Source organism: Ochotona curzoniae, unplaced genomic scaffold, assembly GCF_017591425.1.
Source record: "Ochotona curzoniae isolate NIBS_2020 unplaced genomic scaffold, NIBS_Ocur_1.0 contig_1302, whole genome shotgun sequence".
NCBI classification, from domain to species: Eukaryota; Metazoa; Chordata; class Mammalia; order Lagomorpha; family Ochotonidae; genus Ochotona; species Ochotona curzoniae.
In genome coordinates this window covers 18,311,202-18,336,441 of record NW_024465035.1, presented here as the reverse complement: position 1 = coordinate 18,336,441, position 25,240 = coordinate 18,311,202, and the positions used below count along the sequence as shown (strand labels likewise).

Here is a 25,240-nt window from a genome sequence, read left to right as displayed (position 1 = left end):
GTAAAGATAGAGAAAACTGTTTGCCTTGATTCCTGTGATATAAAATGCAATCAATCTCAATGAGTGTCAATTTCAATGAACACCTTTGAACTTCTTTCTCTTGGCAAGAAAATATTGCATCCTACTCTCCTAAAATGTGTATGTCAATTTTTCTCTCCTCAATCCCCAAGATTCCTCCAATCATGTTTTACAGTTAATTTGTTTTATTTCACTAAGCACAATGGAAACTGTAACCTGAGAACTTCTACAAATTTCTATTGTCTATTAACCCTTTCGTCTACACCACCTAGACTTTTCCCTCAGCATACAAATGTAATATTTTATTAAAAATACTGAAATTGACTTCACTTGAGTAACTCTTTCATATAAAACAATAACCGATTTCTCTACTCCAATTTCCCAGAAAACTAAAGTATTTATGACCCCACAGTTCCGTTTCTGTCTTCTCACTTTCTGTCCATGAAGTGTTACACGACACATCTCCACCAAAAGCAGTGTGCCCAGCTCACTAAGCACTTTGATGCTGCTAAATGGTTGTGCTTTATCCGATTTCACTGTTCTTTTTTTTGTGTTTCCTTTTTCCCTAAAGAGTTCATTTGAAACCATCTAGAATGGTATTAAGGACAGCATTTTCAGCAGCATTCTTTTATTGCATGAGCACGAAGGGGCTGGATTCATTCACTGCATAGGTAGTTTGAACAAGACCACCTCACTCTTCTTACGCCCCTGTTGCCATCATCCCGCTCCCTCCCTCTGGACTCTGTTGGTTTTTGCCGAGACATCATTTCAATCCACTCTATACCTACGGGCTTTATCCACCACAAATCAAACTTTAAACAGGTATAGAAAACCCTAAATCGCCATGAGTATAAATAAAGACTAAAACCAGTAATCATATACCAAAATGATCCATTTATTTCTATCGATATTTGTATTCTATCTTAACTGCCGTGTGCAAGAGAAACATACATTTGTATGTTTAAGCCTGGTTTATTTTAATAGCAATAATAGTTTCCAATTGCATCCACTTTGTTGCAAAAGACTTCATTTTTTATGGCTGAGTACTCCATAGCGTATATATACCACCTTTCTTTATTCAGTCATCAGTCGGCGCATATCTGGTCAATACCATTCTTTAATGAGGAAATCATAATTCTTTGAAAAAAAACAGAGTAGCTGGAAATAGATTCAACGTGTTCCATTGCAAGTCAGGTTTCTCAGAAATGTCTGGAGTATCTCTAAACAAGGAATGGATTTCTTTTGTATGAAAAATCAATATAATAAGAAATCAACTAAACCCCAAAGTGAGGAAGTGAGAGAAGGGAAACCTACTAATAAAAATAAGCTGGTAAAGGAAGGCAAATTTAGGCAGTAGAAAAAAGCTCATAAGGAAAGAAAATACTTAAAGTGTGATGCCAAATAACTACTTGTACTCACTCCAGAGGAAAATTTACTGAAGGATGTGTTTTTAATATATATTCTTGATTTTAGAAAAAGTTGTGGAATATAAGGAAGCATGCGAGGTGCTGAAGGATATGAGAGATTGACTGGGGTAGGGTTTTCACGAAGATTCTGATATGCTATTTGCTGATTTTTTAAAAATGAACACTGTTTTTGAATATAAAACATTACTCCAAGACATCATCCCATAGGATTGAAAACCTCTATGGAATATTTCTATTTCCTCCTAATATTTGTTTGGTGTTATACAGTTATTGCTTTGTGATACCTGCTTTGCAGGAGGAGGGACTCACACACACACAAATACACACACATGTATAATTTAAAAGCTTTTGTAACATAATCTGTGTTCTCTCGGGCATGTTAGTAGCAGATGCTGCATTGGAAGTAGCAAGTAGCAGGACCTTGAACTGAGCACACTCATATGGGATACCAGCCTTCCAAGTGACCACTTCAAAGTTGCTGCCAAGTGACAATGCCCATCCTGCATGCCACACATTTAATGGACTGTCATGGAGATTTTGAAAATCCAATGTAACATAAATAAACTGCCTGAGGATTCCAGCTGTTCCCTGATTTACAGTGGCATTAGATCCTGAAAAGCTCATCAGAAATGTGAAATAGCCCTCTCCCTCCCGGTGGCCCTCTCTGCCCCCAGCCCCAGCGCCCCCTTCCCCTCCCCCAAGACGGGCAGCTGCTTAGAGAGCTTCAGGGCCGGCCGGGGCTCACACCTGAGCCGGACCACAGAGGGGTTGCACCTGGCCTTATGGGCTGAGAAGGAAGCCAAGCTCATTGCAGTAATGAATGCCGTGGAGAAACACCAGGGCTCCGGGATGCTCAGAAGGTGGAGGAGGCCAGCCCTCCTGCTGTACAGCAGCCCACAGACCCTGCGTCCCCCACTATGGCCACCACACCTGAGCCTGTGGGCGCCAATGCAGGGGACAAGAATGCTACCAAATCTGCCGATGACGAGCCGGAGTACGATGACGGCCGGGGCTTTGGCATTGGGGAGCTGGTGTGGGGGAAACTGCGGGGCTTCTCCTGGTGGCCAGGCCGCATAGTGTCCTGGTGGAGGACGGGCTGGAGTCCAGCAGCTGAAGGGACCCGCTGGGTCATGTGGTTCGGAGACAGCAAGTTCTCAGTGGTGTGCATTGAGAAGCTGTTGCCGCTGAGCTCATTCTGCAGCGCCTTCCACCAGGCCACCTACAAAAGCCATCTATGAGGTCCTGCAGGTGGCAAGCAGCCGCGCAGGCAAGCTCTTCCCAGCCTGCATGACAATGATGAGAGTGACACTGCCAAGGCTGTGGAGGTGCAGAGCAAGCAGATGATCAAGTGGGCCCTTGGGGGGTTCCAGCCTTCTGGTCCCAAGGGTCTAGAGCCACCAGAAGAGCAGAAAAACCCCTACAAAGAAGTTTACACAGACATGTGGGTGGAGCCTGAGGCAGCCACCCCTGCTCCACCCCCGCCAGCCAGAAAGCCCCAGAAGAGCACAACGGAGAAGCCCAAGGTCAAGGAGATTATTGATGAGCGCACACGGGAGCGGCTGGTGTACCAACTGCAGCAGAAGTGCCGAAACATTGAGGACATTTGCATTTCTTGTGGGAGCCTCAATGTCACGCTGGAACACCCCCTCTTCATTGGAGGAATGTGCCAGAACTGCAAGGACTGTTTCCTTTTATGTGCGTACCAGTACGATGGTGACAGCTATCAATCCTACAGCACCATCTGCTGCGGAGGGCGCGAGGTGCGCATGTGTGGGAACAACAACTGTTCCAGGTGCTTCTGTGTGGAGTGTGTGGACCTCTTGGTGGGGCCTGGGGCTGCACAGGCGGCCACTCAGGAAGACCCTTGGAACTGCTACATGTGCGGGCACAAGGGCACCTACGGGCTGCTGAGGCGGCGGGACGACTGGCCCTCCCGGCTTGAGATGTTCTTCACCAATAACCATGACCAGGAATTTGACCCTCCGAAGACTTACCCGCCTGTCCCAGCTGAAAAGAGGAAGCCGGTGCTGTCTCTCTTTGATGGAATTGCTACAGGGCTCCTGGTGCGGAAGGACTTGGGCATCCAGGTAGACCGCTCCATCGCCTCGGAGGTGTGAGGACTCCATCACTGTGGGCATGGTGCGACACCAGGGGAAGATCATGGACGTCGGCGACGTCCGCAGCGTCACGCAGAAGCACAGCCAAGAGTGGGGCCCATCTGACCTGGTGATTGGGGGCAGTCCTTGCAATGACCTCTCCATCGTCAACCCTGCCCGCAAAGGACTCTATGAGGCACTGGCCGGCTCTTTGAGTTCTACCGCCTCCTGCATGACGCACGGCCCAAGGAGGGAGATGATCGCCCATTCTTCTGGCTCTTTGAGAATGTGGGCGTTAGTGACAAGAGGGACATCTCGCGATTTCTTGAGTCTAACCCCGTGATGATTAATGCCAAAGAAGTATCAGCTGCACACAGGGCCCACTACTGGGGTAACCTTCCCGGTATGAACAGGCCATTGGCGTCCACTGTGTCTCCCATGCAGGTACAGAGTCCCAAAGCTTTGGGCTGTCCTTGACTGCTTTCCCAGACCACAAGCGGTGAGCTGGATGGGAAGCAGGGCCGCCGGGATTAGAACTGGTGACCATAGGGGATTCCAGCGCATGCAAGGCGAGGACTTTAACCACTACGCTATCACGCCGGGTCCCAATATAAAATAAATCTTAAAAAAAAAAAAAAGAACAACCCTTCCCACTGAGATCTGGAACAAGACAAGGGTGCCCGCTATCACCACTGCTATTCAACATAGTCCTAGAGGTACTTGCAGAGGTCATAAGACAAGAAAAAGAAATCAAAGGCATACGTATAGGAAACGAAGAAGTCAAGCTTTCACTATATGCAGATGCCTAATCCTATACATAGAAAAACCAGGAGACTCAATACAGAAACTGCTAGAACTTATACGAGAGTTTGGCAGAGTGGCGGGGTACAAAATTAACGAACGAAAATCAACAGCCATAGTGTACGCAAATAACACCAAGATGGAAGAAGATCTAACCAACAGTATACCATTCAAAATAGCAGAGAGAAGTATGAAGTATTTGGGAATAAATCTAACCAAAAGCGTAGGAGACCTATTTGAAGAAAACTACAAACTATTTAAAAAGGAAATTGAACAAGACCTCAAAAGATGGAATAACATCCCGTGCTCCTGGATAGGCAAAATCAATATCATTAAAATGTCTATACTACCACAAGCAATATACATTTTCAACGCAATTCCAATCAAATTGCCCAAAACATTCTTCACGGAACTGGATACAATGATTCAAAAGTTCATCTGGAAACACAAAAAACCACGAATAGCTAGAACCATCCTGAAAAATAAGAAGTTAGCAGGGGGAATCACAATCCCGGACCTCTGGACATACTATAGAGCAGTGGTTATCAAAACAGCCTGGTACTGGCACAAAGACAGAAAGGAAGATCAATGGAATAGAATAGAAGCACCAAAAGGGAACCCACACAAACACAGCCAATTAATCTTTGACAAAAAGACCAATGACAGTTCAAGCAAGTGGGAAGGCCTCTTTAGTAAATGTTGTTGGGACAACTGGCTGATAGCCTGTAGAAACAAAAAGATAGACCCACATCTATCACCATACACCAAGATCCAATCTACATGGATAAAAGACCTAAACCTACATCCAGAAACCTTCAAACTCTTACAAGAAAATGTAGGAAATACCCTGCAAGACCTAGGAGTAGGTCCCGACTTTCTAAGAAGGACACCAAAAGCAGTAGCAGTTGAGAACAGAATAAACAAATGGGACCTCATCAAACTAAGAAGCTTCTGTACAGCAAGGGAAACAATCAACAAAGTAAAAAAGCAACCCACAGAGTGGGAGAAGATCTTTGCACACGATATAGGCGATAGGGGGCTAATTTCCAGGATATACAAAGAACTTCAAAACAACCAAAAAACCAAAACAAACAAGCCACTCAAGAAATGGGAACGGGAAATGGGCAAACATTTCACAAAGGAACAAGTCCAAATGACAAACAAACATATGAAAAAATGTTCCAGCTCCCTAGCAATAAGGGAAATCCAAATTAAAACATCGATGAGGTACCACCTAACACCAGTAAGATTGGCCCACATAAACAAGAACACCAACGACGCTTGCTGGCGAGGATGCGGGGAAAAGGGAACCCTACTCCACTGCTGGTGGAGCTGCAAATTGGTACAGCCTTTATGGAAATCAGTCTGGAGAACACTCAAACAACTCAAAATCTGCATACCATATGACCCAGCAATAGCACTCCTAGGAATATATCCAAAACACCTGTTTTACGACAAACCAACATGCATCCCTATGTTCATTGCAGCACAATCAGTAATTGCAAAAACATGGAAGCAACCAAAATGCCCATCAGCAGAAGATTGGATAAGAAAGCTTTGGTTCATCTACTCCATGGAATACTACTCAGCTATTAAAAAAAACAAAATGCAGTTCTTTGTGGCTAAATGGGCACAACTGGAAACTATAATGCTAAGGGAAATGAGCGAATCCCAAAAGATTAGATACCACATGTTTGCCTTGATTTAACCTGTAATTTTTTGTTTGGTTGTTTGTTATTTTTTGAACCTGTCATTGATACTGTCTCAACCCAGATGTTTCGAAGAATGGAACTTGCATTATTTTTAACATATTGTTTACCCAATACTATGTCAATTAATTCCATAATGTTGTATATTGATACTGAGGCCTTGTTGGGGCTTTTAACTGACCGGATCTTTACTCTGTTAGACCTATCTTCAGACCATAGAAGGTCTCCCCAAGAGGCCACTGAACTTATCTGGACAATAAGACGCTGAACTTTATGCTAGGCATGTGTTTGCAAGCAATGAATCTCAACTGAACTTGAACTATGGTTATGCAACAAGGTGGAGGAATCCACCATGGGGGGAGGGGTATGGGAGGGGTGGGGGGAATCCCCAGTGCCTATAAAACTGTACTACATAATACAATGTAAGCAACAATAAAAAAAAAAAAGAACAAACCTGTAAAATATATTGTCCTTCCATTTGACGGACAGAGATGGAGGAGGCATACAGTTAAAAGTTTAGTTTGAGATCATGCTTTCACTGATAGTCATATTTTAAATTAAAAGTTATCTGGACACACTGGCTCATCTTCACTTGCTTATTTACTTATTTATTTACCTATTTATTATTTACTTAGTATGTAGTTAAGAAGGAGAGATGGAAAGAAATGAAAGAGAGAGAGAGGGAAATATGATCCCATCTGCTGGTTTGCTCCACAAATGCCTCAGCTGGAAATAATCCAGGCTTTTCAGCTGGGTATCATGGTCCCAACTAGTTGAGTACTCACCTGTTGTCTCCCAGGATACACACCAACAGGGAGCTAGAACCCAGTAGAGTTCAGTGCCTACCCATCATTGCCACATCCTCTGTCCCATTAAACTAGCCCATAGTGCACGCATGAGTGCTACCATGCTTTGTGAAATAGATAGTATTACTAACATGATCACATCAAGAGAAAAGTGTACATGAAGCCAGTTTGAAAATATATCCTTCATAGTTCCCTCTTTGTGGAGTCATGACTCAAATCCCATCACTCACACAATAAAACTGCTTGGGTTATGCCATTTCCTTCCAGACCCAGGTCTCCATTTTCATTCTGAATTGATTTTAGGCCCTAAAATATGCACCTCTCTCATGTTTCTTGTGTCTTTCTTCAATCTTCTTTCTCATTAAATCATTTTCTCCCTCCTGAGGGAAACTGAAATCAGAAAACAGACCTCAGTGGTCATTATACCTTTAGGATTTCACAGCACTGTCACATGCTAAAGTTTCAATAGGTTTTTGTAAATAAAAAAGGATGTATTCATTAAAACGGTATTATGTGAATTCAATGCAAGGGAAAGATAAGCAATGAAAATCAAAGATAAGGGCCCGGCAGTGTAGCCTAGCAGCTAAAGTCCTTGCCCTGAACGTGCTCTGGAATCCTATATGGGCGCTGGTTCTAATCCCGGCAGCTCCACTTCCCATGCAGTTCCCTGTTTGTGGCCTGGGAAAGCAGTTGAGGACCACCCAATCCCTAGGACCCTGCACCCGCGTGGGAGACCTGGAGGAAACTCCTGGCTCCTGGCTTTGGATCTGTGTAGCACCAGCCCTTGTGGTCGCTTGGGGAGTGAATCATCGGATGGAAGATCTTCCTCTCTGTCTTTCCTTCTGTATGTATATCTGACTTTTCAATAAAAATAAATAAATCTTTATTTAAAAAGAAAATAAAAGATATGCAATGAAAATTGCTTATTTTTCACTTAATGGAAAATGCAATTTCTTAACATCTAATACATAGAGCAAAGATATGTGAATACTTTCTAGAACAAGAGCGTGCAGGGTGTTTTATCCCTTGAGACAAACCCTGCAGCACTCTGATGACGCAAAGAATTTCCTCTGCCATCTAACTGAACGATCTGGATTACTAATAATTGGATAAGATGGTTGCTAATATAGATTACATTCCCCAGCTTACACATTCACCTATAAATGGAAGGAGTAATGCAGGTAATAGTATCTCATATGTCAAACATAAAATTCTTTGCATGATGAAGAATTAAGTATATCTTTTTTTGTTTTGTTTTGTTTTTTTTTTTGCATTTTTTTTTAATTTTTATAAAATTTTATTTTGACATTCTTTACATAGTTAATTAGGGTAAGAAGGTTCAAGGGCTACATGAAAGTGGATAATACTAGTATGTTTTCCATATTGTTACCTTCATGTTTAAAGGGGGTTATTTAAGGGAGAAGGCCCACCCATTTTCCCACCCTCCCCAGATCCCGGATGTAGGGCATGCGCTGAGGTTCTTGCTCAAGTGGTTTTGATATTGCAACAGTTATGAATCGTTGTCAATCTTGCCACTCCAAGCACTATGAGGGCTTTGAAAAATCCACTGATTGACATAGTCCATCATAGCGGAGATGGTTGGTTGACCCGTTCTGTCTTCTTTCTTTTCTTCGTTAGGGTTTTGAGTCCAGCATTTAGATTAGGAAGATCTCCAAAGAAACTTCTTGTATGTGCTAACAAGTACAGGGCCCGGCACCGTCCATCGCTCCAATCAGCTGGTGGTTTCAGTTGCTGGGTTGGTTCTGTTTTCACTCCCGACTTCCACTGGAACCAATGGGTGTTGCAGTCCAGCCTAGTTCTGCCCAGCACATACTTGGCCCTCACATAAACCAGCGGGAGCTGCAGCCTAGGTTGGAGCGACCCACAATAACCCCCACCAGGCCCACCCCCTACCCTGGTTTGCCAGTAAGTGTAGCAGTAATCCAGTCTGTCCCACACCCCATTCCACCCCAGCCGCTATCTTAGTTATCTTAGTTTTATGTCCTGTGGAAGTGGTAACCCAAGAGGGATGAGCCCACTATTTCCCTCCCAGGCCTCTCCCACTCCCAGATTCCAGTTGATGCTGCGTCTAAGCCCAAACAACCCTCGCCCACTTTAATTTTGTTTGCACCAGTAGGAATAATCCACCCAGCCCGGCTTTTCCCTGATCTGGTCCGCACGAAGCCCACAGGTGTGGTAGCTCTGCCTAGTCTGGTCTGCCCCCATCCCAGCCCATGCTCTCCTGCGGAAGTAGCTGTCCTGCAAAGGAACCCTCCCTTATTCCCCTGCCGGCTCTGCCCACTTCCTTTCTTGTTCTCAGGCTGGTAGGGCGCTGCGGTCCCTTCCGGTACAGGCCACCTCACCTCGGCATTCCATAATGTGCACTAGTCTTTGTTGCGACCAACCCTAGGTCGACCCACACTGGTGCCTGGATTTGCCAGTGGATGATGTGGACAGATTCAGCCTGGTCTTGCCCCCACGTCAGCCAATTGTATGCCAGTGGGTAGCTTTCCATGGCCTTTTCTGGGCTGTTTCCTATCATGTTTCTTGCGTTTACCTGCCGGGTCTGTGTCCTGCCAGAGGAGTTGCCCAGGCTCCTCCATCAGAACCTCTCCCAATGCCAGGTTTCACGCTTACCAGTGGGTCCATGAGCCAACCTTACTCAGTCCACCTCCTGTAATAACAGGAACTGTGGCTTTTCCTGACTGGCCTTCCACCCAATCTGGTTCTTGCTATTGGATGTTCCAGCCCAGCCATGGTTTGTCTATACCCACATATGGCTCACACATGGCTCAGTAGGGGTTTTAGACCCTGCCTAGTCCATCCCACATCTGCCCTGGTCCTCCAGAACACCAGGGGGAGTCGGGGTCCGGCCCGGTTCGGTGCATCCAATCCCAGTTCACACTTGTGCCAAGGGAGACTACAACTGTTTCCAGATCAGAACGCAGCTCCCCTTTCAGGCCATGTGCCTCTTGGTGGGAACCTCAGCCCAGCTAGGGTTGTCCCCTTTGCTCCCCAACTGGGTCTGTTCCCAGCCATAGATCACTTGCCTGCCAATGGATGCTCTGACTCAGCTTGGCACAGCTCCTCACCTGTCCCGACCTCTGCCTTAGACACTGTGGCTTAGCGTCCCTGGCTCCAACAGACCAGCAGGTACAAGAACCTAGCTCGGCAAGACCTCTGCTCCCTCCTGGTTTCTAGTTTTACTTGTGGGCTAAGGTTTGTTCAGTCGTGCCTAATCTACTCTGTTCCATTACCAGTTGACACATTGGCCAACTGTTGGAGCTACTTTTGCAGGACAGGCCCCAAGCCCTAGCTTCTGCATGACTGCTATTTGGTGCTCAGAATTATTAGTGACTGAAAGTTTTGCTAAGGAAGAGTTACTGCCTGTTTCAGGTCCAAGAAGCACAATGGGTTCAACCTGGAGCGAATTAAGCAGCAACTCAAAGAACCAAATCCCCAGAGCTCCGCAGCCGGGCGGCCAGCAGGCAGAGCATGGCACCCAATGGCGCACTGGCCGCCCGGGGACAGCTCAGCACATGGCGGCTGTCCGGGATCCAGGCATGAGACGCCCCGTCCTGAGACCCACCAGCTGCCAGGAGGCTGCTGGAGGTTTAAATAACCCAGGCCCAAGGTCGCGCCCCTCCCAAATCCCATTCACAGCCCCATGAGGGCGGCGGGTGGGTCCCGGGCCTGCCCAGTCCCGGAGGCCTCCCCCCCTCAGTCTACTCACCCCGAAGGAAGCGGCCCCCGGAACCAGCAGGCCCGGGGACAGCTCAGCACATGGCGGCTGTCCGGGATCCAGGCATGAGACGCCCTGTCCTGAGACCCACCACGAATTAAGTATATCTTAATTCTCTCTCTGATTATATCTTCCCAATTGGGCTCTTGTTTTTGTTTGTTTGTTTGTTTGTTGCGTTTCCAACTTTATTTAGAAAAACAAGTGCAGGTCCCAGTGCCCCCCCCGCCCTCCCCCACCCAGCCATAATTTAAATAACAGTAGTTGGAGGGAGGGAATGGGGGAGGAGAGCCGCTACAGCCTCTGCAGGGCTGCTTCTAGTCTGTCTTCTTGGCCACCAGCTTCTTATTATGCTCATCAGATGCTTCTCGGCCTTGGGGTCCTCAGCCCCTGCCCGGGCCCAGGGTCAGAGGAGGCAGCTGCAGCCCCACTCACTCACCAGGGCCCTGCCACCCTCGGCCTCGCGCCGCCATGGATCAGCGAGCAGGCGGGCGTGGGTGGCACACTCCTCGCAGTTCTCCAAGAGCAGGTGGCCGGCTTCCTTGAGTGCAGACTCAGGGTTGGGGTGGATCAGCAGGCACTTGATGCTCAGCAGCACGTGTCGGATGCCCAGCTCCGCCGTCCAGTCTCTCTTGAGCACATTAACACAGCCCTCGCCATTGGCGCCCACGTTAGGGTGGAAGATCGTGGTCAGGAAGAAGTAGCCCTTTGCGGGAGCAGGCGGGGAAGTCCTTCCCCAGCAGGAATTCCATGCGGGAACAAGCCTCCTGCATGCGTGCGGGGGTTCCTTCAGGGCCCCCCATGGTGACCTGCAGGTCAGTGAGGTCCTCCTGGTTGGGGAACACCTTGATGCCATCAGGCGGGTCAGCGGTCAGCATCTTCACCTCCTTGCACACCAAGCGGATGAGGTGGGCAGGGAGGTGACTGCGGCCTGCCAGGGCGGGTCCCCCCACCTCCTTCCTCTGTACCAGCTACTTTGCTCTCTAATCACACCATTCTTGTATTTAAGTCTTTGGTGATCTTATTATTTCATTTAGCATACATCATAGGATGCCTTTTGTGGAATATCCATTACTCTATCTTGTGCCACTCTCCCAAACTCCAGCCAAACTAATTATGGTCAACTGAGGTTATCACAAAGTGACAGGTTCAGTTTGAGAATTGGGAGGCAGGTATTTGGCTTTGAAGTGAGGAGGCCTGTTATGATGCCTGCAACACGGCTTGCTATGCTGCAGCGGGTTAAGGTACCCCTTGCAATGTCCAACTCCCACTTGATTGCTGCCTCTAGTCCTGGCTGCTCCACTTCTGAGCTAGCTCCCTGCTAATGTATCTCAGCAAGCAGAAGATGGTCCAAGCACTTGGGCCTTTGTCACCCACATGGGGGACCCAGATGGACTTCCTGGCTCCTGGCTGCAGCCGGTCCAGCTCCTGCTGTCACAGCCATGTGAGGAGTGAATCAGTGGCTTCAACATCTCTCTGCAGCTCTTTAAAATATGGACATACAAACAACAAACAGAAATGTGTACAGTGGAGTAGAGTGCCAGGCTTTGAGACCTGCCTCTGTTTCCCATTCCAGCTTCCACCAACGCATACCCTGCCAGCCAGCAGGTGGTGGTTCATTTACTTGCATTCCTGTAACCAGTGTGTGAGATGTGGATTGGGTCCCTGTTTTTTGGCGTTTTGTAGGCATTTGGGGAGTGAACCAGCAGATGGGAGCTCTCTAATCCAGCTCTTTTCCATGAGTACATTTTTTTTTTCAGTTTCTGTGGAGACTGTCAAAAATTGCCAATGCAGACTCTATTTTGTTATGGCAGGGTATTGGGAAAAGTTTTCAATTACCAATAATCGTGCCTTGGATAAACCTCATTGGCTATGATACGGCCACTGCACAAAGCGATGAGTACATTTAAAAAAAAAAAAAGATTTATTTTTATTGGAAAGGCAGATTTACAGAGGAGAGACACAGAAAGATCTTCCATTCGTTGGTTCACTCTCCAAATGGCCACCAATAGCCAGAGTTGCACTGATCTGAAGCCAGGAACCAGGAGGTTCTTACAGATCTCCCACATGGGCTCAGGGTCCCAAGGCTTTGGGCCACCCTCCACTGTTTTTCCTAAGCCACAAGCAGGGAGCTGGAAGGAAGTAGAACAGCCAGGATGTGAACCAGCACCCACATGGGGTGTTGCGCTTGGAGGTGGAATAGTCATTTTAGCCACTGCACTGGGTCCCCTGAGTACATCTGATATGTGTTTCTCCTCTCTTCCTCACCTCCCAGCTGTCTGTTCGGTTTACACGGCACTAGCCACACTGTATGGGAACTCTTGGTTTACTCTTTTTAGGCAAGTACTTGGGTGCCTCCTACACAGATGCAGGCAGATCAATATGCAATACTGAACATCTGGTACTTAACAGTCCCTGCTGTGTTTGGATTTTCATTACAGGAATAATTTATTGCCAGTCATTTAAAGTAACTAGGATATCTACTCAGTTGACTAGCAAGCTAACAGGAGATTGGAAAAGCATTGAATAACTCACAGAACTGAAAGATTCAAAATATTAGTTAATTCTGTCACTCTTCTGGTGGATAACACTCAATGCTTCCTCACCATTTTTAGTATGAAATCAAACTCTCATTACTTTGATTTCCACAAGACGGCAAGATATCAGCTCAGTGCTACTACCGGAGGCACTTTTTTGCTTCAGCTTTTCCTTATTTTCCACAAATTCTACATTAAGGAGAATTTTTAAACAGTTTTTTTAAAACAAATTAGCTGAATTCTAGACTATTCTTCACACACATAGCTGCAAAAACAAGAAAATGTACTAGAATACAAGCAGCAAAGATACAGCGGATGGAGTAACACACCGCTCACACTGTCACTCCAGTGTTACAGGGGGTTAGGCTGCACCCTGCGGTGCTGGCATTTTGTACAAGCATCGCTTTGTCTTGGCTGCTCCACTTTTGATGCACCTCTCTGTTGATGCCCCCGAGAGGCATGGGAAGATGGTTCAAGCACCTGGGACCTTGCCACACACAGGGGAAACCTGGTCTGGCTTCTAGGTTCATCCTGGGGAATGAACCAGTACATGAAGAATGCTCTTTGTCTCTCCCTGTGCAACTCCGTTTTCCAAATAGAAATGTTTCTATAAACCACCTCTCACCTATCATCGAGCAATACTGGTTTGCATTTGTCCGTACTTGCTAGTCTAAGCAAACAACTGTTAGATACCTGCCCGATTCTTCTCTTTTATTGTAGGGCATGGCTTAATGGTGCAATTGTTCTGCTCTGACATTTGTAAGGATAAAACAGGAAGGCATGCAGCAGATAAGCTGCTCAACATTGGTATCAGAAGTCTCAGGTTCATACCCTTTCCACTTGGAAAAGGCCAGAATTTTTTTTAACCACCCCTCTCTCCCTCCCATCCATTTCCCTACCCCACCCCCTCTTTTATACTTGTCCTCAAGAAATAAACTCTACTACAGAATTTGAATCTTGGACAGGTTTTATAAACTCAAATGACATGGTTTTCATTACCTTTGAGCATTGCCATAAATGAATGGCACCGAATTAGTTTGGAAGAGAAATGTGAGAGGAAAAACTTTAACCAATAGGTTTTTTTTTTTAAAAGGATAATTCATTAATAATTGATAGCCACGTATGTTTATGGAATACACAAATGAATGATATGTTGCATATGGTGAATTGAATGAATAATAGGTTTTTCAGGGTGTTATCAACTGAAAATACAGAACTTTAAACACGATGCCATTGGTGCTTATATAAGCTAGTTTTCACTTAAGACACTTTACACTATAGTTTTCTGTTATGAAGTTCACCCACTCCTCAGAAGCTAGGTGCTTTATTCAATTTTCCAGGTGGAATTATCATTAAGTCACTCTACTGAATGGTCTTCAGAACAGAATCTTGATGCTCTTTCTTCTTAAAGATACACTGCAACACAGACCTGTGTATGTGGCCATCTACATCCGCTGGATTGTACCTGCAGGCCCCGGATGTACTTACACAATGCATGAGAGCGCCTGATAAAGTTGCTACACAGTGAGACAGAAACAATGCAAACACACACATTTCTCCAAGTAATGTTATGTACAGTTTTATTGCCAGTAATATGCACAACAGTAAGCATAGAACTATAAATACACAATGTAATCAACATTAGCAAACAGAACTGTTACAGGTCATGGGGAGGGGGCATAGAGAAACTATCTTCCTGCTGCTAGAACGAAAAGGGAGGGAGGGGCAAGCCTAGGGCACGTCATCCATTCAGTACTCTGGTCTTCAATTCTTTACATATATTTCTACATTTTCCTTTCAATTAAACAAAGTACAGATAATTCTGTAACAGTAAGCAAATTGCTTTCCTAATAGCCATTTGCCTTTCCAGTCAAATTCACTTTCTGTTAGGATTAACAAAAAAATTAACAATAAAAAAAGTCAAGATGAGAAACCATTAGCATCCTGGTTCCAAAGGATCTGATTTGGCCTTGCACCAACACCAGTCATTTCTGAAGATTCGCTGCACATGAAAAGAACAGGCGTGCCAGAAGGTGATCAAAAGTTTTTTTTTTTTTTTTGGGGGGGTGGGGGTGGTTGAAAAAATTAACAGAATATCACCCTTGGAGTAGTTTTCCAGAAGACACCATAGGCAGCAGTTCAGTTCAAAGTACCCGCCCTGAAGAGGTAGAGAATGTGAGCGCAGCATCTGCAGAGAGCCTTGGCACTCCTCTCTCATCAGGATCAACGTCCTCAAGTTAGACAATTTCATGGTCAAAGGAAACCAGGTTCCACCACTGGACGAAAAGGTTCTGCTCTCAACTCCCATGTCTCAATAATTAGCCTGTTTATTAAATGACAAACAGAAGATGGTCAAGGACACACACGCACTTGATTTTTTTTGTCTGTTTCCATTATCAAGTTTATTCGTAAGTGAATTTGATATTAATAAATACAAAAAAAAAAGCATCATTCACAACAAAGATACAAACCAAAAATCCTGCAATGAAACCTACATTCGTGTCAAGAAAACAACCGGGAGATGATTTGGTGCAGCTTTCTTAAGGGATCATACAAGGGGCATGGTTTTAAATAAAGATGGCAAGATCAATAACCAATAAACAGTATCAGGTATCCAGAACTGGCTGATTCGGTAACATTTCTCTTTGAGGTCTTAGTTTTCAATCTACAGATCACCCCGCAAAAGTGGCAATGAATGACACGTATCACCTTCACACCAACAGAGGCCAGCTCAAGTTCAACTTAGCCCTGCATTGTTTCACATCATTGAAGTATTTCTACCATAGGACATGATACAGAACAAAACTCAAAGGAGCAATAAAAATATTATTCTTCAGTGGAATAAAAGCAAAAAAATGTTTTAGACTGTTAACTTTTAAAGCTCTAAGCATTCCTGTTTAACCAGCATTTAAAAAAATTTATACAATCATAACACTGGCAAAGGTTAATGGGAAGACAAAGAAGTACAAACATGGGAAATGATGAGTTAGGTTAAAAATGACTTTGTACTGATCAACTGATGTTAATACTGTTTCTTCATGAATCTGGAATAGCTATCATAAAAGTCACATGCAGACTGAGCATAGTTCTCTGGTACAGAAAGTACAAAACGGAACAAAACGAAAAACTCAAAACTAGGAAACAATGGTTAAGCTCCAAAAGATGGGTCTGAGAATTCCCTTTCGCTGATGAGGGTGGTCCGTCGCCTGTCCTTTCCGGGAGAGACCTGGTTCGCTTGGCCGAGCGTCACGAGCTCTGTCCGGGCCCATCAGCAGCAGGGTCGGCTCCTCCAGAACCTGTCTGTGCGCGTTTGATGTAAAGGTTCAGCAGCTTCATCTGCGGGTGGAAGCCAGACACAGGTTACCGCAGGCGCTCTGCAGGCGGGTGCCGGCTAGGGACTGAGGTCACTGTGGCTCATGAAGAAGTATACACGCAATTTTAAAGTCTTTATTTGTATATGACTACTTGATGTCTTTTGTTTTTAAAAATTCACTTACTTGAAAGGCAGAGTTAGAAAGATTGGGAGAGAAGATAGATGTTTGTATCTGTTGCTTTGTTCCCTAACTAGCTACAATGCCCAGAGGCATAACTCATAACCCACGTGTTATGGGTCAATGTGAAGCCAGGAGCCAGGAGCTTCTTCTGGGTCTCCCATGTGAGTGCAGGGACCCATGAACATAGGCCATGTTTAATTGCTTTCCCAGGTCTGAAGCAGGGAGTGAGACTGGAAATGGAGCAGCCGGAAATTGAGCTGGCGCCCGTGTGGGATGCCAATGTGATAGGCTTTAGCTGCTAATCACAGCAATGGCCCCATTTTATGCCTTTTCAGAAAATGTTGTCATTACTCATAAAATGTAAGTAAACTAAAAAGACTTCATCATTAAAGTAACGGACAAGCACTTGTGTGTGATGTGTTGCGCAAGGTGCTCACAGCCTCGCATTATCTCCGTGTCGCTGTCCACCATTACAGGAGTTGGGCCAGGGCAGGGATGCAGGACCAAGGCCTTAGCCCACCATGCCACTGACATTTTGATACAAATGCTGTGATTTCCCCGTGGAAAGCCGCTGCCTGCTGGCATGCGTGACATCTTGGGGCTGGGAGTGGGCCTGGGAGGGGAGTCGGGGGAACTGGTTCAGGTTCTGCTTGCTTCACTTGGGATCCAGCTTCTTCTTAATGTGCCTGGAAAAGCAGCAGAGAATGGTCCAAGTGCTTGGGCCCCAGAACGCATGTGGAAGGCCCTGAAGCAGCTCCTGGCTCCTGGCTCCTGGCTCCAGCCTGGCCCAGCTCTGATGCTCGCTGTCTTCCGGGGCAGTCCAGTGGATGAGCAATATTTCTTTTCCTCTCTCTGACCCTCCTTCTTGCAAAATAATTCTATATTCACCTTGGGATGAGAGTTTACCTAAATCTTTTTTTTTAAAGATTTATTTTTATTTTTATTGGAAAGGTGGATATACAGAGAGGAGGAGAGACAGAGAAGATCTTTTGTTCAATGATTCACTCCCCAAGTGAGTGCAATGGCCGATACTATGCCGATCTAAAGCCAGGAGCCTCTTCTGGGTCTCCCATGTGGGTGCAGGTTCCCAAAGCTTTGGGCCGTCCTCGACTGCTTTCCCGGGCCACAGGCAGGGAGCTGGATGGGAAGTGGGGCTGCCGGGATTAGAACTGGCGCCCATATGGGATCCCGGGCGTGCAAGGTGAGGACCCCTTAACCACTGCACCACCACACCGGGCCCAAGTTTACCTAAATCTTGAAGTGAGGACACTTCATACAAGATGTGCAGCTGAGCTCATTTTCAATTGCATTTTATTCTGCCGTTGGCTATTTAAAAATAATTTAATATAGTAATGGCAATCACAGAATTTTGGGACACTAAATGAAAGTGAGTGCTGATTTCTAACCAGCTCATAGGCCATAACCATCATTGCATTGGCCCTCTATGGAATATATTACTAAGTGCTGGTACTATCAATAAAATGAGGAAAACAAGAATTTATTTTTCTGGGACTCGGTGTGACAGTAACTGGCTATCCCCCACCTTCAAGTGCCAACATCCTCTAAGAGCACTGGTTTAAGTCCCAGCTGCCCCACTTCCCACCCAGCTCCCCAACTATGGCTTGGGGAAGCATGGAGGATGGTCTAAGTGCTTGGGCCCCTGCATCTGCATGAGATTTGGCAGAAGCTCTGGTTCCTGGCTTTGAATTGGCTCAGCTCTAGCCACTGTGGCAATTTAGATGGTGAACCAATGCAGGAAAGATCTTTGTCTCTCTTTCTTTTTGTGAATGTGACTTTCCAATAAAAATAAAGAAAAAAAAAGATTTTTTCTTGTTAAATTAAAAATATGCAATTTTATTAGAGAGAGATGAATGGATAGATATTTTCTGCTATTTCTGTCAGGGCCGGGCCAGACTGAAGCAAGGAGCCTGGAACTCTCCCTGGGTCCCAACATGGAACCCAAATACTGAGCCATCATTTGTTGCCTCCCAACATATGCACCAGCAGGAAGCTGGATCAGAAGGGCAGTAGCAGCTGGACACGAAGGCAGAAATTCCAACATGGGTCATGGGTGTCTCAAGGGATAACTTAACCACTGTGCCAAACGCTTGCCTTTGTTTGGTTAAGTTTTAGGACTAACCAGCAATTTTTATTTGAACAGGTCAAGTCAATATTGTATTTGAATCTGGAACTTAATAATGAGACTAGAAAAGAATAATAATAAATATTTGGTTACCATAGTTCTAAAAGGAAAATTAACAAATGTTAAATGTTCCGTAGTTTTGGAGATACAAGGTAGTTCACTTACAAATACCACAGAAATTTATTCTTTTTAATAAATATTTTATTTTTAATTTGAAAGGCGGAGCTACAAAGAGAGACATAAAGTGAGAGATCTTCCATTGGTTTGTTCACTTTCCAAATGGCCTCAATGGCCAGGGCTGAGCTGTTTTGCAGCCAGGAGTCAAGAGCCTCCTTTGGGTTTTCCACGAAGGTACGTGGATCCAAGGAGTTGAACCGGCCTCTGCTATTTTCCCGGGGCAATAAACATGGAGTTGGATTGGAAGTGGAGCAGCCAGGACTTGAACTGGTACCCATATGGTATGTCAGTGCCAAAGGCAGAAGCTTAGCTTACTATGCCATGGTGCTGCCTCCCATCCCGTAATTTATTCTTAATTATACAGTCCTTTGGGGGTAACAACTTGGGTGTGACAGTGGAAAAAGAGTAGCTGGTATTACAAAAAACAAAAACAAAAAACCTAGACACAAAGGGCATGTTCTTTCACAACAATTTACCCATCACCTACCAAACTGCTGACTTCACCTGAGTGACAAATGAGAGAATAAACAGCTAAAAGTAAAAAAAAAAAAAAAAAAAAATAGGAACAAGAAAGTAGGATAGTTACTTGAAGCCTGACTTACTAAAAGCTGAACAGACAGCATGCAGTTAGCCTAGCAGTAAAGATGCTGGTTAGATCTCTCCATCAGAGGACCTAGCGTTGATCCCTGACTCCAGTTCCTAACCCTGTTGAGTCAGTGTGATGGCTCAAGCAGTCGGCTTCCTGTCACTTACCTTGGGGAAACTGGATCGTGTTCCCAGCTCCTGTCTTTGGCTCCGGCTGTTGTGTGTACATTTTGGGGAGTAAACCAGCAGAGAGGAGCTCCCTATTTGTCTCACTCTTCAGTAAGTTTTAAAAAAGAAAGCTGGGCAACAAACTTGCCCTTAACACCACACAGACCTAAACTCTGCAGACTATGCTGTGGTCACTGTTTTTATCACAAAGCAGCACGGACTTACCTTACTGCCAGTGAGTTGACTGAGATGTGGTTTTAGTTCCTCACCGATCACTGCGTGAACGGCCACCAGGCAGAAGACGCAGGCTTTCCGAACGCTGCTCTCCGAGTTGTCATAGCCCTGGGGGGAAGTGTCCACTGTTAGCCCTCTGGACGGATCTAAGGGAACAACCTTCTCAATGGAGACCAGTGTACTCAGGAGAGAGCTCGCCCAGCCCAGTTCACTCCTCAGTCGGCTCAGGCACAGCCTGCTTCTCTCCTTCCACTTTCCCGACAACACAACCACTCGGATTGCTCTCTTCCAGCTTCTTCATTGGCCTGCAAGCTGTGCTTTTCTGACTCGGAGACCGCCCCCTGACCCATCTGCCTACGCAAAGTCTCCACACTAACCCGCGTGGAACAGTAGGCTGATGCCTCGCTACTTAACAAAATCTACATTCTTTGCTGTGCCAGTGAGGAAAATCCTATAAGGCAGTCTAATTACGCTCGACATCTGTGCCACCCTGCCATTATTTCCTCAGGCGAACCCTGACTATGTAAAATACTTCCCTGGAGTCTCTGGATTCTAACCGTGCACAGAAACCTTATCTATAAAGCATTTCTGACTCAGTTATCTGAGTGTATATATACATTTTACCTAGGGAAAAGTGAGAATACAGTTCCACTGAAAATGTTAGCATTTTATCTTTCTAAACTGTGTGCAAATTATTAAAACATAAGCACTCATCTTCCTATGAGAAATGTATGTTTCATAACAAAAGAAACCACACTGTACTCATTTTATTTACCCTCCTTACTGGAAGTATTTTTCTATATGGACCTCCAAATTATATGAAGTGCACAGTTAGCATCCTACAATGTTCTAAGTTTAAGTTCTATGTGCTCGGCAACCTCCCTCCCGCTCAACTTTTCCTACCACAGTAACGTGGCAAAGAAGACTGCATCCAGTGTTCCGTGATGAGCATGGGCCAGGTAAACATGGACCAGTGTCCACGGGACACAGATAGTCACTTCCTAGATCAGTTATGGAATCCCATGGCAGGAAGAGCTATTATGAGAAATGAGTAAATTGCAATGTGATGGTTCCAAAAGCACTTGAGGAAAAAGGGTTGGGACAGAGACCTGGAGGGTGACAAGAATACACTAAGGCACGGTGGATGCTGATGAGTGTGCCACAGACCGAATGGCATACGTGAGGACGTCAAAATGAGAGGGACCTTTCACCAATGCTCTCTAAGGACAAAGTGGATCCATTACAGTTAGCACATCAGGTATAGGAGGGGAGGGGAGGCCTGATCATACCATTAGAGCTGCCAGGAAAGTATCTAAATAACTCCAATGCGTTTGTTTATAGCTCTAAGCTTTCTTGCTTACCTGTATTAAGCCTGGCATAATTTCTGGCAAAAGTAGGTTAAGGGTCTCCTTGGACACGCGCTCTATCACTTTCGTTTGCATTTTGATTGCAGCCAGGTTAATTGGGTAGTCTGCAGTCTGGATGATGGGGCAAAGCACTTTGATGCACTGCTCCGGACTAATGGAAGTGGCTAATACTGATGCAGCTTCCTCAGCAGATCTCACCACCTAAAACAAAAAGGCAACACAGTCAGGAGGCAACTCTTAATGTGTTATACTGTGCCTTAAAAGTATAAGCTTCATGAAGCATTTACTTATTTAATTTACTTATTTTAAAGATTTTATTCTGATTGGAAAGGCTGATTTTATAGAGAGAAGGAGATACAGAGAGAAAGATCTTCCATCTGCTGGTTCACTCCCCAAGCAGCCTCAATGGCCAGAGCTGAGGCTATCTGGAATCAAGAGCCTGGAGCCTTCTCCAGGTCTCCCACATGGGTGCAGGTCCCAAGGCTTTGGGCCGTCCTTGACTGCTTTCTCAGGCCACAAGCAGGAAGTGGTTGGGAAGTGGAGCAGCCAGGACATGAACTAGTGCCCCTATGGGATCCTTGATCATTCAATGCAAGGACGTTAGTCACTGTACCAGGTCCATCATGAAGCATTTAATATGAGATTTGAAATTTGCTTTGCAAAGATAGGCAGAATGCCCACAACTGTTGAAACGAGATGATGGATGTTTGGGGCTTTATTAAACCATCTCTGTCTTCTACTGTTGTTGGTTAAAATCCTTTATAAAATTCAATTTTATAAAATATATATATATTTACACAATCCTTTCTAAAATCTAGTTTTATGGCTTAGTTAGGCTGTGAGTTGAATGGAGTCCCGTGTAATGGGTTTCCTTGACTTCATGAGTGTTTCACACGGTTAGGAAATAACATTTCATTTTTGTGGTAACAACTATCCCTTCCACCCTTTTTTGGTCCATCGAGGCACTGTTACTTATATATGTGGTATCAGAAAGCTTGTGGAAAATCGAATTAAGATATTTGTGATATAAAAATTTCTTAAATGCAGAGGTTTTTAAAGAGCCTTCAGGCACAAGAGTATAACCCTAGGGGTTTCTTTGTGGTCCAAGATACCAGCTGAGGTCATCAATAAGAGGGATTTTCAACAAGTTAACAAAACATGCATATTATGAAAAAACTATAAGTGGATTTCACGTTTTCCTGGTATTAACTCAAAGAAAGCTTATTTTCAAGTTCAATTTCCCATGAACTTTTTTGAAGTTTTCTTGTACAATGAAATCAAACTGATAAGATGGGAGATTATTCTAGCATTTTCCCTAGATCTTTACATCAGATGTAAGGCTAGGAGCTGGTGCTGCGGTGCAGCGCATTAAGCTGCTGCCTGCAACACTGCCATCCCGTTGGAGTTGCAGTTTGAGTCCTGGCTGCTCCATATGCAATCTAGCAATGGAAAGCAGTGGAAGACGGCCTAACAATCGGGCTGGCCCAGTCCCAGCTGCTGTAATCATCTGGGGAGAGAATCAGCGGGTGGGAACATCTGGCTCTTTTTTCTCTCTCTCCTCCTCTCTGACTCTGCCTTTCAAATAAATGAATACATCATAAAAAACAAAACACACAAACAAAAAACTTGAGGCTGATCATTCTTCCTGGTTTAGCCTGCCTTGAGGTTAACAACTGTGCAAGCTCTGTGCTTATCAATGATCTACATTCCCTGGAGTAGTTATGTTTCACACTGACAGCTAGGGCCTGTGGGGGCACTGAGGAGTGTGGACCAGGTTGAGGGCTAGGCTCTTACAGTTGGTCAGAGTTGGGATTGGGAGTGTGCCAGGCTGGGCCAGGCTGCAGTACCTGTCAGCAAATATTGAAATGGATGTTGGTCATGACAGACTGGGTCAGAGCGTCTGCTGGCACATGCAAGATTAGGGCTAGAAGTGGGTCTGCATCCATTGGTGAATGTGAGAGTTGGCACTGGGGATGGGCCATACTGCTGCACCTGCTTGGTACACAGGAGAGCCAGAATGGTTACAGGAAAGCTGGTCTAGGCCACAGCACCTGCTGGCAAGTTATGGGACTCAGTACAAGGCATGTGAGGCTGGACCACAGTATCTACTAGCAGGTCCAAGATCTGGGGATGGGAATAGGCCCCAGCACCCATGAGTATGCACGAGAGTAGCCAAATGAGGTTGCGGGATGGACCGGCTATGCTGCAGTACCTACCAGCACATGCAAAAACCAGGGCTAGAGGCGGGCCTAGTGGGGATTATTGGGGTTGCTCTGACTAGGCTGGTTCAGAAGAGAGATGGGGCTGGGGCTGGGACTGACCAGGCAGCTGTATCCACTGGTATGTTCATTGGCTGGCGCAGGGGGCAGACCAAACCTGACCCTGCACTTGCTGCTGTACATAAGAGGTCACTCTAGGTAAGGTTTCTTGGGGAATTCAAACTCCAGTCACAGGGCTTATTATAACATACGTGGTTTGACCTTGGGTTGCACCTATAGGGGTTGTGCTTCTTTAGCTGCTAATGCGTGTATAGTGGACAGCATGCTCAGATACACACGATGCCCAGCTCACCTAGGCCAGCAGAGGACACGGAGTGCCTGATCATCAAGAGGATGGAAAGCACTCTCCCAGCCAAGCTTTGTAGCATGTTCCTGGGCCTGTGAATGCACTAAGGTGGACTTGATCTTGGAATGATTCTCTCAACCTTGGTGCAATAAAGCTGACACTGTCTCAGAACTATCAAAGCCACTCAAGTAGCAATCTTGGGACACTCTTCTCCATAACGGGGTCTCTAAGATGTCATCAGAGGCTGCCCATCCCTGTGTGCTGACATCGTCTGTCAACAAGAAGAGGCCCTCCTCCAGGACTACTTGTGGATACAAGGGGCCAAAAAAGAAAAAGAATTGAAACACCCAAACACTCACCTTCCTCCACGCCTTGACCCTGCTCACCCTAGTCGGAAGCCCACACGGGCCTGTATTTCTCTCAACCATGCAAATAATAAGCAAAACTATACAAAATAAGATAAAAAAATTAAAAAAGAATATATCATCACACTTCAATCAGTGATGTGATGTACTCATAAAAAGAACCCGAGTAACATCGATTAACATCATTCACATGTTTCATGAAATCAAAGACTGAGTCAGGCAACTCACCTCCTTATGAGGGTCTTTGTGTGCTTCCAATGTTTTCATTACAGTCAGTTCCGCATAGTTTTTAAATCTTGCTGGTTGATGCCTTAGGATCTCTCGCAAAACTTTTAATGCCAAAGCCCTGATGGTTGGCTAAGAAGAAACATTTAAATGCTTTTAATAGTTTCAATATTTTGGGTTGAAAAAAAACCTCAACAGTCTTAATTTTTGCAACTTAAGGTCTTGGGGGGGCACTGCAGATATATGCATAAAGCACACAGTATATTCTATACTTCTATTTTACATCTCAAGTGGAAATTTCTATCATACTTATTAAGTTGAAACATGAAAACAACCCATCATATTCTGACTATAAAAGGAAGTTTTGCTTCTGAACTAATCTGAATGTGAGAAATTAACCAGTATTTTCATGTAAAAAATGCAGTTAGCAACCTTTCACTTTTCATGCAGAAAGCAGCAGTAAAACAGATCCTTCTTCCCAGTGTTGGCATCTGCGTAGTACCCGGCTGACAGGCAACGTAAAGGCGACAGGAAAGAGAGGGCACTGTTTACATATCCTGTCATTTACCTCTTTATCCCCAAGGGTTTCAAGCAGTAAGAGCAATATTGTTTTGAAGTGCTCATCCCAGACGCTGAAGGACTCTTCCTGTGTCAGTTTCATGAGTTCATACAGGGCAATTTTTCTTTCTTCCACACGTTCATTGTGGTTGGACAGTTCCTTCAATAATTCTGCAACTAGGTCAGAATGGTCTAGGGAGAGATCTGTCAGAGGGACAGGAGGTTA

At 45.2% G+C, this 25,240-nt stretch overlaps 1 protein-coding gene, 1 non-coding gene and 2 pseudogenes across 24 annotated transcripts in view; 1 reads left to right on the top strand and 3 right to left on the bottom strand.

Moving 5' to 3' along the window:
* Nucleotides 1-2,237: 2,237 nt before the first annotated feature.
* LOC121172138 lies at nucleotides 2,238-7,970 on the top strand (annotated as a pseudogene).
* Nucleotides 7,971-8,010: 40 nt separating this feature from the next.
* Nucleotides 8,011-14,142, bottom strand: LOC121172131 (annotated as a pseudogene).
* LOC121146275 lies at nucleotides 12,357-12,492 on the bottom strand. The gene has a single exon (XR_005882168.1). It is a non-coding gene; the product is annotated as a U4 spliceosomal RNA (small nuclear RNA).
* A 554-nt stretch (nucleotides 14,143-14,696) lies between the features above and the next one.
* CLASP2 (cytoplasmic linker associated protein 2) overlaps nucleotides 14,697-25,240 on the bottom strand; it is a 160,505-nt gene continuing 149,961 nt past the window's right edge. For all 23 annotated transcript variants that reach the window (XM_040964567.1, XM_040964524.1, XM_040964531.1 and 20 more), the window contains 5 exons: nucleotides 25,025-25,218; nucleotides 24,460-24,588; nucleotides 21,296-21,502; nucleotides 19,926-20,042; nucleotides 14,697-16,469 (listed from right to left, as the gene is read on the bottom strand). In XM_040964567.1, the coding sequence (XP_040820501.1) occupies nucleotides 16,380-16,469; nucleotides 19,926-20,042; nucleotides 21,296-21,502; nucleotides 24,460-24,588; nucleotides 25,025-25,218 (737 nt within the window). In that variant the 3' untranslated portion in view covers nucleotides 14,697-16,379. The remainder of the gene's footprint in view (nucleotides 16,470-19,925; nucleotides 20,043-21,295; nucleotides 21,503-24,459; nucleotides 24,589-25,024; nucleotides 25,219-25,240) is intronic.